Below are 13,989 nucleotides of genomic sequence, written 5' to 3' on the forward strand. Positions count from 1 at the left end.
TCACCAAAGTGAGTACATCCCAGGTGAAAATCTCAAAGTAGGGCCCAAAATGTAAATATTTTATGTGGCCACCTTTATTTTCCTGCACCACCTTAACACTCCTAGGCATGTATTTCACCAGGGCTTCACTCTTCCAGCATGGCATCTCTCAGCTCTTGGATGTTGGAGACCTTGCGCTCCCACATTTTCCATTTGAGGATTCTCCACAGAAGCTCAATCGAGTTTAGTTAGTGGACATGCTTGGCCAGTTCATCACCTTCATCCTCGGCAGTGGTCATTTTGGAGGTGTATTTGGGGTCGTTATCATGTTTGTATTTTGCTTTACGACCCAGTTTAGGATAGTGCTCTGCTTCAATATGCCAAAGTACAAGTTGGTATTCACTGTTCCCTCAATGAACTGTAGCTCCCCAGTGCCAGCTACACTCACAGCCCCAGACCATGACGCTCACACCACCATCCTTGACTGTAGGTAGGCAAGACGCACTTGTCTTTGTAGCCTTCACTTGGTTACCGCGACTCATGTTTCACACCACTTGAACGAAATAGGTTTATCTTGGTAATCTATATCCTTGGTCTACTTGTCTTCAGAAAACCTTTTGTGGGCTTCCTTGTGCATCGTTTGAATCTAATCAAATTTTTATTTCATTCTAATAACTATTCCCATACATATTTCCACATGAATGTAGATTTGTTTTTGAGCGTATCCATGGTATCCATAACAATCTTTGAATGACTTAGTATTTCTAGCTGTAGTATTTTTTTAAATGAAAGAAGGATACACTTTACTGATATATTCATGGTATATGAATTAACATATGGTCATGTAACTAAATTTGTAATTAATAATTCAGACGAAGAACAATGATTTTAAAAATCTCAGTTCCATTTTTGAATTAGCATCCTTCTTGTTTTATAAACTCTCCCACAACATTCCTATCAAAACCACATCACCACCCTGGGATATCAACATCTTTATAGGTAGGGGTTATGGCAGCTGTGGATCTGGGGAAAGTCATTTAAAAGATATTTAGACATATTATGCTCAATATGCAAAATGGATAATGAATCCCTGAGGCAGTGACAGAGGCTGGACTGACTGGCTAGCATGAGTCTCGCAAGCTGTATTGCCTATAATATATCATAATTGCATGTTAAAACTTATGGATAGTCTACTGCAGCCCAACAACCCTTGCGAGGATAAGCGGTTCCGAAGATGAACAAATAAATGAATGGATGAATGAAGGGGATCGGTGTGCACCTTGATAACATATTTTTAAATACGCTCACAAGTTTGTATGATTAAATTAGTATGTAAAACTTGACACAATAAAATTTAAGGCCAAACTAAACAAAAAAACAAATAAGAATGCACATTTCCTTTGCCCACATGAACATACAAAACCATAACTATACTTACAGGTGTGACAGGTAGCGCCAGTGTATCCTGTTCCATCGCAAGTACAGCTGAAACTGTCCCATGTCTGCTTACACCGACCACCATGTTCGCAATGATTAGGCATACATCTACAGCAGAGGTAAGGATAGTGATAGATTTTTAACATGCATTGTGTCATAAATTTAATAAAGTGAACAAAGTAATCCAAATCCAAATGATCTTCAAATTAACAGGATCGTTGTTATACAACATGCTGTAGATGTGAGAGGGGTCATTTCTACATTTTTTTTTAGCATGGGGTCTTTTACTACAGTAACATTTAAATTAATAATCTTGTTAAATCCATGTTTATCTCTAAAATGATCACTATCATTTTGAACACCAGGAAATAAATAATAATATATTTAACTAAAAAGTGCCCCCATGTCCATGCAACATCATACTGGAACGCTGTTTTCAATAATAACAAATACTTTCAACTTCTTAACCTATAAAATGCTCTTTAGAAACACAAGTTCAAACTTATATAAAGGTATGCGGACCTCTTAGTTTGAAGGAGGCTATGTTTTGATTACATGACTGTATAAGAAAGAAAAGAATAAGGAAGGTCCTGTGGAATGGAAAAAAAACAGTTGACAGTCAAGTGTAAATTTCCATAACCCCTGCAAAAGGTCAATGGTTCTGAATGGCTCATTGTCGAATATGGAATACTGTGCTGAAGATATTAGCTAATCAGTTAAAACTAATATATTGGTCACTACAGTCTGTGCCCATGAAATACACTCCAGCACTCATCCTCCATAGAATCTGATCTGATCTTTTGCTGCTTGATTCTGTCTACTCCTTACATTCCTGCCACATCTTTTTTTACTGGAGATCCCCTAATCTTCTATCCACGACCTCAAGTCCTACCTTTGTACATTTTCCTGTCTCCGTGGCTATTTGATGTTTTGTTATACCATCTACAATGTGTGAGTTTATTTGTCCCGTCTATCAAATCAAATCAAAAGCCTTTATTGTCATTATACAAAGCTGCGTATAACGAAATTGGTCTATTGTTTATGGACCCACAAATTACCTTCTGAATTTTAGTGGCTTCAATCGCAAGACCATCTAAATTTTAACTTCAGTTTGTTTTGCGAAACGACTCAGCAAAATGTTGGCTGAAGAATAGTATGCCTTTTAGCAAACATGGTTGGGCAACCTATTCCACAAAGGGATGCAATGGTTGGGGGTTTTGGTTCCATCTCATCAAGAGGAACCCTTTTCACTCATTTGGGGTCGTACTATAAGTGCAATCAGTGGATTGCAGTCAGGTGATTCTTGTTTTCGCGGAAAGCTCATTGGTTAAACTAGTAGTGCTGGACGGGTTGGAATAAAATCCTGCAGCCACAGCAGCCCTCGAAGACCGTTTTGCCAACCCCTGTGCTAACCTGTGTATCTAATGCTCCCCCACTCTCCATTTGTCCAGTGGATTCCAATGCACAAAAAGGGTGGGGGTTTACAATCCGCAAAAGCATGTGCAACATGTTTACCATAGTAGGGGAAAAGCCAGAAGGCCAGGATAGCATGGACAAAGGCAGACACTCCATTATGAGGGAATGGAGACCCAAACGTAGAGAAAGAGAAATCAAAATACAGCTTTTTGTAATGTCAACTCAAATTAAAAAATGTCTTGGATTTTTTTCTAATCAATACAAGAATATCATCAAAATTACAAAAAAAGGAATGATTCTATTTTTGGGACATTTTTGTTGACAATAGATTTACAAAATTGGTACTATTACATAAAATCTGAATTCCAATTCAATATTAAACACCATATAAAAAGTTGCATAAGAGGGCTTACCTATCCATAATGGCACACATGTCCAGGCTGACATTCTCAAATGCTCCAACTGTGCCTTTTTCGACTGCACGTAAATCAGCTGTTTGGTCATCCACCACAATTGCTTGCATGCAACCCTGGAAGAAGCGCTGAGAAGGTGGAAACAACGTCTGAAGAAAATACCCTGAAAGCATAGCAAATTGAATACATTAAAACACCTGAAATAATTTCACACTCCTGACTAAAACACTCCGCTGCTTGGTAGTAAGATTTTGCACTTACTAAATCACAAATGTTTTGAAATAGCTGAGGCAACGCATAAAAGCGTACAACATCTGAACGGTAAGTCAACCATCAGAAGGCAGGGGACACCCTGAATCGGTGGCCAGCCGATCGCAGGGCACAAGGAGACAGACAACCATGCACTCTCACACCCATGCCTAGTGGCGATTTAGAGTGTCCAATCAGCCTATGATGCATGTTTTTGGAATTTGGGAGGAAACCGGAGTACCCGGAGGAAACCCACGCAGGCCCGGGGAGAACATGCAAACTCCACACAGATGGACATGACCTGGATTTGAACGTAGAACCCCAGAGCTGTGAGGCCGTCGCGCTAACCACTCGCACCAACTGGCCGCCCTTCCTTTAACAGTCTATAAAAATTTCTGGAAGTGTAAATTGTTTTTAGCATTGTGCCTATTTGTACTCGGGAGCAAATAGTTTCAAGATGGCGCCGCCCAAGCGGCAGCTGGTGGCAGTAGCTCTGTCCGTTCTGACTCGTATTCTGTGTTGTTACAGTTTTACTATCTTTTTTTTATTACATTTTAATATTTCTTAATACTTTACTTTACACTTAACTTTGTACTTTATACTTTATTTATTTTACGACTCGACTCCACCCGTCGTGTGTGAGAGGCATTCTTTGTTCTATTATTTTAATTTCTTTCTGCTAGTTCTGGACGTTTTTTGGACCCATTCAGCCATGCCTCCGCTGTCCTACACACGGGATCAGCTGTTAGCGCTATGCAACACCTCGATACCGCTGGAAATCCCCACGGAGTTAAAGAGAAAGAGATGGGGGTGCAGAGCTGGACGAAAGTGCCGGGAGAAGAAGCAACTCTTCCGACCAACCATTCCACCTATTATTATGGGGAACATGAAATCTCTCCCCAATAAGATGGAAGAGCTAACGGCGCTGACCAGTCTTCAACGGGAGTGTCTGGAGTTTTTTATTATGTGGTTCACGGAGACCTGGGTGAAGGAATTTATACCCGACTCACTCATCTCCGCTCATGGTTTGCAGCTGATTTATTTATTTACTTATTTATTTATTATCTATTCCATTAGATCAGCAATGTATTTTCCTTTGTCTGTATTTTCACCTTCATGCTACTGCAACAACGTGAATTTCCTGAGTACGGGATAAATAAAATGTAATCTAATCTAATCTAATTTGCTACAAATGAAATGCTGCAAACAATGTTATTCATAAAGTTGCATAAGAAAAGATTATGATAAATCCAATAAAGTAAAAGACAATGGATGAATCGTGATTATTTCTTACACTTAGTACATAATGAACGAGGTGAACCAACTCCATATTATTCTTAACAGAAGACCAAAAGACTAAGGTTTCTCCTGGTTTGAAGAATTTGCAAGCAAGGACCTTTACTCTCTCCTTTTATTTTCCAGGGTTGGTTAGGCACAATGTTTGGCCTAAAGGTCACAAGATTCTGTAATCACCTCTGCCCCTCCCTCCTGAGGTCTGACCTACTGTGGGCAGGTGAAGGATGAGTTTGTTTGATTACAGGTTGGAGGCAGACGGGGTGAGCGGCCACAGCTGTAGGCAATCAACATCAGTCACCTTTAAATAGCCAGTGGACGCTCCACCTCGTCGCCGATCAACTTGTCTAGTTTCTCCGTTCGTTGAATCTCGCTCTCGCGTATCGTAACACTGAAGTCTGACTCCTGACCTTTGCTCTTACTTCTATGTTTTGTCTCTGCGTGCCCCTATGGATTCGTCAGCCTATACTTCTACGTGACTCAACGGCACCACGCAAACCTCTCTATGACCTCTACGTGACCCCTTCCCAGACATAAATAAAAGGACATAAATAAAAGGACATAAATAAACCTTTTACATTTTCTCCACACCAATTATGTAAATGTCTGCGTTGGGATCCCGTTGTGCTCCTCAGCCTAACTTATTCTAAATGCCAAATTGGGTTTAGCACAAAGGGCACCTTTTACTTCATACAAGAGTCGATAGAGAATCTTGCCCCACCAATGGACCCTGACAGAAATAAGTAAAAGGCCAGGTGCCTGTGTGGTCTCTGGAATGTTTTTTTTTTCTTCTTCTAATATTACTGTCTAGTATTTAAAGTATATAAGGCTTAACATGTACTCCTTAGAATAATTGTGTCATTATGGTATGTTGGAAATAGAGGGTCAAAGCATGCTTTTCAATCACTGCAAGGTGAACCCTAAATAACCCATGCTCAATGACCCCTCCATCATCCTAATGTTATTAGCTGTCACGCACCAATCATTGTCAAGGCTAAAACAGCAAAATGGCTTATCATCAGGGTTCCGTGCATTGTTTGGGTGTGTATGTGTGTGTGAATATACACTGCAGAATACCTGATGATGTAGCTGTCAAACACCAGGAATTTAAGCAGGGAAGAATAGAATGTTTCCAAGAAAATTCTGAGATATTAAATGGTGTTGACCATTTTAATAGAAAAAAATAATTACATTCATTCAAGTATACAATGTAATCCTAATAAGCATGAAAAATCAGTCTTTACAAACATAAAAGAGTGAGAGTCAGTAGCCAATGTTAAATAATTACGACTACAACGCAGAATTGGAATGCACCCTACTGTGAAGTGTCTCTATGAACATTTCTCACTAAAAGGGTGCATTTTCCAATATTTGTCACAGTTTCATGCATAAAAGGTCAAGGCTTTTTATCTCTCATTCTCTCTCTCTCTTTCTCGCTCTCTCATTTATCCAACTCATCTTGATTACCATTTTTTCTATAAAACCCCTGGCTTGACACTTGTGTCAACTGCTTCCTTGCACAGCTGTCTAGTGCATCGCCCAGGTCATAGACAGATGGTGGGAAAAAGGGATAGTGGCAGATATTGAAAGGATGAGATAGGTTTGAAAACAGAACACACAAATGCTACTACAGCTGTCTGGCAGCACATTGTGTCCTATGGGTAGCATTGCAATGCAAAAAGAAAATGCTGCTTTGCTTAGCGTTTGGCAGAATGAAAGGATGTATATGTGGGAAATGATGTGTTAATAAATGGAAGGGTGATTCTCTGCAAGATTATGAAAGTGGATGATAAAAAAAGAAAGATGGTAAGGTTTGTTCTTTCAATACCAGAGGCTCAAAACTTATGCCTAAAATGTGATACTAATTTTGCTCATGTAGAATTTTTTTTAAATGAACCCTCAAAAAAATGATAGTGATTTTGGTGTTTTTGAGGTAAATACACCTAAAACTGTTTCAATCGTTCACTGTACGTGTTTGCAGGACCCAAATATTGAACGTTGCACAAAGTTCGCAAATCAATTGAATGATGCCATACAGTGCTACCGCATCATTTATGATGAAAAAAAGAAAACTGCAATCGTCATTAGATAGCTTCTTTCGGCCAGTTTCTCGTAAATCTCTCTCTCTCTCTCTAATGTATGTGTACAGTACTGTATGTATTCTCTCCATGTTATTAAATGTTTTTTTTCAGTACAAACCAATGCGTGTTACTTATACAAGCCTTAAACTTACAAATGCACTTATATAAACCTTCAATATACTTATATAGGCCTTAAACATAAATTATAATACAAAATATAGCACTGAGCAACTTACGAACAAATTCAACTTATGAACAATTGCTCGGAACCTAACTCGTTTGTAAGTAGGGGAGCGTCTGTACATACAAACTTTTATACACTCACACGTCGGCTCAGTGAAACTGCTCATGGCCATTGTTGGCTTTTATTTTTGCGTAGACCATGTTGTTTTACCTTGTTTTGTCACCGGTCTTTTGGTTGCCCGTTGTCGCGGTCGGGGCAACCAAAAGACCGGCGACCAAAAGACGGCGACCGAAAGACCGGCGACCAATCGACCACACACGCAATAAAAGCATGAGTGACCATTTCTAGTTAAAATATGTTGCTATATTGGAGGTTATTTTTACAAAACCAGCCATGCTTGAGCCTTCACAAAGATAGTTGTTTTCTGTTCCAAAAGCAACACAAACAAATGCATTATTACCGATGTCTTCCAGTGTGTGTGTTAGTTGTGGAGATACCAGGATGAATGTCATATGAAGAAATGCTTGTAGTGTCTGTACTCACGCGCCCAATGATCAACCCCATTGAATTACTGAAAAAAGCAAGAATTTTTAAGGCCTAATAAGTGTGGTGCAGCAGCATTACCCGCTGCAAGCCTGCTGCCCTTCTATCAGAAGCTGCATGTGGTACCATATGGTGGAGCTCTTAACATCGCAGCACACAACGGAAGATCTGCTTCAGCAGAAGCACCACCTTCCAGGCTGTATAACATTTGTTATCACCCGCTAGCACATTTATAGAAGTCATAAAGAGGATAAGCCAAAATATTCAAGCAAGGAAAGGAATTGTAAATGTAGGCTTGTAAAAGTAGTGATTCTACCTACTGGAGATGTTTTACATCAGTATACAGATCAGTTAGAAAAAGTGATATGAAATATTAAGAATGGCAAGCACGTATTGTATAAGACCATCAGCTGTTTTTAAGGGCAATTACAAGTTTATACTATATTTCTACTGTGGTTTTATACAACATTGAAAATAGGTTGGGTAAAAAAGTATTGGGTCCAATGTAAAATTTTTAGTTTTTTTTTCATTCGTCTCTTAAATCTTCAAGATAATCAAACAATGGTATTTTGTTTTTATTTATTTATGGGGAAAAAAAACTATTTAAAACTACCCACCCCTGTGTGGAATAGTAACTGCCTCCTTAAATTTGCACTGCTGCGTGCCAACAGCTTTTTATTTTTTTTTAACATATTCCATACTATTATGTATCATTGGCCGTGCAAATGGTTGTATGTCTCTCTGTGTGTCCTACGGCTGACTGGCGACCAGTCTAGAGTGTAGTAAGCATTTTACATGAAGTCCGCTGGGATAGGCTCCAGAAAACCTTGCAACCCTAATGAGGATGTGCGGTATGATGATGAATGAATGAATGATCGGATCAAATGTAAAATATGCAATATCACACTACATCATCCCTGTGTGTGTTTCAGTAATGGCTCTCAGATAGAGGAAGAGTTTTTTTCTGAATGAATGACTGAAATATTATATATTAAATTTTTCATATATCTGTGGACACATTCTGGGCCAATAGTGGCAGGTTTTCTTGCTGAGTGGCCATTGAAAGGTATTCTGCCACAGAATTGAATTCAAGGCCATGTCTTTGACTTGGCCACTGTTAAACAAAGGTTTAGTTTCTTGTTGTTGATTAAAGCTTTTAATACAAAGTATATTTTTCTGATTTTTTTAAAATTGTCCTGATGCAGAACTAAGACGCACTTTACCTTGGGGTCACAAAATGTGTAAGTTATTGCTATTGCTGAGCTAAAAGTTGTACTATTATTGAGATGACAGCATGTTCGTTCTCAGCCTGTCACGTTATGACGGAGTCCCTCACATTTGTTACATTAGGATCAAGTTCTAAACACGTTTTTCATGTTCTGTCAAGGCTTTCTACAAATAAAAATTGTCGTACAGCAGCGCAAGTTTTCAAATAGCTGACTTGAAATATTTCAAGGTTTGCTTTACACTACAGAGCTCATCTAAGTTTTGCTCTGGCCTATAAAAAATGACACAATTTTTTTTGGGTCCACCTCATTTTTCAAAGGTCGTTAAGGTTTCGCATCCGCGATATGTGTGCTGGGTGAAACTTTTTTAATTTTTATTTTTAGCCTTTCAGAGGTGGCTCGGCTGGTGTGCTTTGGTCGTCATGCTGCATGCTCCAAGAGCGCTGGAGTTTGAGCCCACGGACTGGGGGCCGGACATTCTCCTTCAAAATTTACTGGTTGACAGCAGAGTTGATTCTTTCATCAATTACAGCAAGTCGTCCTGGTCCTGATGTAGAAAAGCAAACCCAGACCATCACACTGCCACCCCACTGCTTCACTGTTGGTGTACTGTTCTTTTGATGAAATGCTGTGCCATTTTTTTCGCAAGGTGTAACGAGCCGCACACCTTCCAATAAGTTCAACTTTTAACTCATCAGTCCACGGAATGTTCTTCCACAAGTGTGGAGGATCATCAAGATGTATTTTCACCAGTGGCGCGCCGTCAGGGCCTTCAAGGCCTTCTCTGCTGGCCTAAGAAATATCTGAATCATATATTATATTTTGTCCATCAATACCTATTAAATAATTCCAAATTGTCTGTTAGCTTCCTTTCATTGCTTTCCCCCCTGGTTGCACTGCTTCCAGATGTGTGTTTTCATATTGAACCATTTAACCAATCACATTTCAGCCATTATTTGTTGCCAGGGTCAGAAATCTGCCTCAAGGCCTTCACAATCAGTTCTGCGGGCTCTGCTGCATTAAACAAGCGTCAATAAGACTGTTGCTTTAACCAATCAGATTTCGAGGTGGCAACACCACAATGCATTGTTGCACGCGTAGGGAAACATCATTGCCTTGTCGCAAGCGTAGGGATACGTCATCGCTTTCACCAACTATGATTGGCTAGTGATAAAGTGGACTAGCCAAAGCTAACAAACTGTATCTGGAGCGAGCTGCACAAGCAAATATATTGTTGTGTTGATTTAAAGCCATTTTCAAGACTGACTATGCCAAAAATACGACAGGACAGGCTCTACTTTCAGCATTAGCTTCGATGGCGATATAAAAGAAGCAAGAAAGAAAGGAGGATGGATATTGTGTACATTTAAAAAGGATTTTTGGTGAGTAAAATATGGCTATTCCTAAATAATATTTCAATTGTGGGCCAAGTTCTGATATCTGAAAAGCTCCAGTGTTTGTATTTTAGCTCCAGTGTTTGTATTTAATCACTAAATGCTGCTAGGAAGTGGATTTTACCCAATTTTAGTGCAATTTTTGCCGTTTTACCATTGACGTCCATCGCTGTCTTTTCCCGGGGAAATCACCCCTGTGGCCCGGTTGTAATGTCTGAAAAGCTCAAGTATTTGTATTTAATCAATAAATGCTGCTAGGAAGTGGATTTTACCCCATTTTAGTGCATTTTTTGCCGTTTCACGTATGGACGTATATGGACGTATCGACGTTCATCGCTGTCTTTTTCCCGGGGAAATGATACTACGGGCCCAGTTATGATGTCTAAAAAGCTCCTGTATTTGTATTTAATCAATAAATGCTGTTTTTGGCTGGATTTTACCCCATTTTCGGGTAATGTTTGCCGGTACGCCATTGACGTTCATCGCTGTCTTTTCCCGGGAAATCACCCCCCGGCCCGGTTGTAATGTCTGAAAAGCTCCAATATTTGTATTTAATCATTAAATGCTGCTAGGAAGTGGATTTTACCCGTTGAAGGCGCTATGAGAAAATGCACGGACCGCCACTGATTTTGACAAACATAAGACGAGACTTCATGGGCCAAAGCGAGGCTCTTATTCGTGTGTTCGGGACTCAGCTATCTCACCAGCGGGTTCCACATTTTATCTTACAGGTTAGCGGTGAGCCATATGCACCCATCAAAAGAGACATGTCTGGCTCGCGAGTCATAGGTTCCTGACTCCTAGATAATGTATCTTCCAAACAGTTTTGTTGAACCATCCATCTTTTCACTGGAGAATATAAATTTAGAAATGTCTCTTGCCAGTTACCGACTAATTTAACAAAGAACTGTGACAGCAACAACAAGCTATTCCTGTAAAAGAGGTTTTAGGCATTGAAACATTGAAAATGGTTAATCTTGAAAGAAAGACGACACTAAATAAAAGATTGTGACACGGCAAAAACTGAAAATCACGACAAAATGTCTTTATGAAGATTAAAATAAATCTTTGAAGAAAGCGACCAAATGGTGTAGTAGTTTAGAAAATGGGAGAGAGGGAAAAATGGTATAAAGAGAAGAAAACAGCAATTACATCCAAGGTCTTTTTGTAAACCAATATGAAAATACAATTTCAATAGCCTTATTGTTTAGCCACCTGTTGTGAATTCTATTGGAAGTGTTCAGATTCATGATTTTCAAAACAATTGGTTGATAGCAGTATTTCGTTCAAAATATCTTAAAAAAAACACTACTGCAGCCAATTTGGTGCTATCCATCCCGAAAGAGAGTACAAAGGGTTTAGTTGTTTAGTGGGACAAAGCAATAGCAGTCAAGTTGACATTTCACTATTGTTCCTCTCAAACAAATTGGCCATTCAGGTGGTTTATTGTTTTAATTTCAAAAGAAAAATGAACATTTTAAACCAGTGGGATCTAAGGAAAATTCTCAAAGCGAATGTTATAGCTCACACTGGGCTCACTCCTAAAGCATTATAGAATCCTTTCTTGTACCCAACTTTATCCACGGCAACACACTCGTAACCGAACAAACAATTTTAAATTAACTTGGATTAATATATACAGACACACTCAAACATACATTTAATGTAACTTTACACAAAAATGAATTCTAATTTTGTTTTAATTTTTTTGTTCTCCGAGTTGACTCCACCCGAGTTTTTAAAACGAACGCATCAAGAGTTGTTTGTTTTTGCCTTCCCTTCAAAATATTTCGAAAATTACGCACACAAATGTCCTCACAATACGATAACGCGCGCCCACTTGCTAGCTTGTTAGGGTGCCTCTTTTCTACAAAATCAGAAAACTCCTGCCACTTCGCTAGCATGTCTTTGATATCCTTTGTAGCCAGCCCCCCCGAAAAAAGCGGAATTTTGTTGCATTTTTATAATCGCAAATGTACAATCATTTTCTTTCTGTGTTCTGAAAGGGTGTTGCCTGCACGTAGACAAATTCAAAAAGGAAGTCACGTGAGTAGTCTAGCCAGGAAGTGTGTACGTAGCAGTCAAGTGTTCACCATGTCTCTGGGTGCAATAATAGCATGAGATACACATTACGCAGCGATCAAGGCTGATATTTTAATGATCGACCGCAAGACCTTCAATCAGCCATAACAACTATTGAGATGTGCTGACATGGTAAACACTACAAACACATGTATCAAGGCTACTCACGTCTGGCCAGTCAGAGCACGTTTAACTTCGGTAAGATGGCAGTGCTCTGAGCGATCAATGGCAGACACAAGTGAGTTTTTTCACATTTTATGCAAGATACGTTTTTTTCTTAAATTTCATTCATAGATGTCAAAATAAATTTTGTTTACCATTTTATCTGTTTATGTTTTCTCTATTTTGAAATAAATGACCGTAGGAGATGATGAATATGCTATACATGGTGTAAATGGAAAATCTTTTGACGCTGTTCACACCCAGCTAAGATGAGCTGCTCTCGTAGTTGCCAGAGACACACAATTTTCGGCCACGCTTGCCCAAAATCTTGAAATGAAATCCATCCATACAGAGTAGTGACATGATCTTGTTTTCATGGTAATTACCCAGCTATCCAAATTGATTTGTCTTGAAGATTAGCACTGCTTATTTAGACTCTGCAATCCATTCACATATACATGAATGTCCATATTTGATTTCACAGAAGCAATTAATTCTTTAAGTGCCTTAATAAGGACCATTTGCTCCGAGGCACTTAACATATTATGAGTGTCACCATGATTTAAACTTCGTGTTATTTTTGTGTTTTGTATGAATAGGAAAATCCCAGACTGTTATTTTCTTGTCAATTTGATGTTATCAGTATAACAGGCTCATTTTAAATAAAATACTTTTCTGATTAATGTTCAGACATTTTCCCTCTTGCCATTGAGTCACATATACTACGAAACCGGAGCGAGAATGATGTCTAAAAATGCCTAAATATTATTGAGGTAACTATGCTACTGGAGTTACTATCTCTGCCCCCTTTTTTCTGCTTCCATGTCCATTAATATTGGGACTGCTGATCACTGAGAAAAGCTGTCCGGAATGTTGCCAGTTCCTCGTTCTAAATATGCCTTATTAAGAATAAATAAATAAATAAATAATAAATATTAATAATAAAGCAATATCTACTGTAAACCTGTGAATGTGTCTGTGCTGTCGTCCAGTGCAATACTTTTGTTGCAAGACCAGTTCATGTCGAATTGATTTTTTCCCGTGCAATACTTTTGTTGCAAGACCAGTTCATGTCGAATTCATTTTTCCCGTGCAATACTTTTGTTACAATACCAGTTCATTAGGAAAACGTTTTTTCCCGTTTTACAACTCCCTGCGCGCATACAAGCACAGAACTCCACCAAAGTGGGAGTGTCAAGTGACTGAATAATTTACTCGTGTACATTTTTGAAAAAGCAATGATCGGTGTAATTGAAGAACAATTGTAGCCCGAGACTTCTCAAAGTGTCAAAGTCCCCACATGCATTGCCATTGCACACAAGCTTCCCATATTAATGAGCCTTTAACTTTTGCAGAAACACAAGTCAAGAAGATAATCTCTTTCAACTCAAATTGCTGTGCAAAACCTGTAAATTGGCATTGAGACTTATGACAAATATTAGTATAAAATAAAAAAAAATGAATAAAACTTTAGTGCCACCCTTATGACTATACCATCTGGCATCATTAACGTACATTTTATGATGCTGT

General features: G+C 38.8%; 1 protein-coding gene across 2 annotated transcripts in view; it reads right to left on the reverse strand.

Moving 5' to 3' along the window:
• The window catches only part of cntnap2a (contactin associated protein 2a), a 306,440-nt gene that overhangs the window by 133,874 nt on the left and 158,577 nt on the right, over window positions 1-13,989 (reverse strand). For both annotated transcript variants that reach the window (XM_077624212.1, XM_077624211.1), the window contains exons 11-12: window positions 3,246-3,408; window positions 1,418-1,524 (exon numbers count right to left, since the gene is read on the reverse strand). In XM_077624212.1, the coding sequence (XP_077480338.1) occupies window positions 1,418-1,524; window positions 3,246-3,408 (270 nt within the window). The remainder of the gene's footprint in view (window positions 1-1,417; window positions 1,525-3,245; window positions 3,409-13,989) is intronic.

Source organism: Stigmatopora argus, chromosome 17, assembly GCF_051989625.1.
Source record: "Stigmatopora argus isolate UIUO_Sarg chromosome 17, RoL_Sarg_1.0, whole genome shotgun sequence".
NCBI lineage: Eukaryota > Metazoa > Chordata > Actinopteri > Syngnathiformes > Syngnathidae > Stigmatopora > Stigmatopora argus.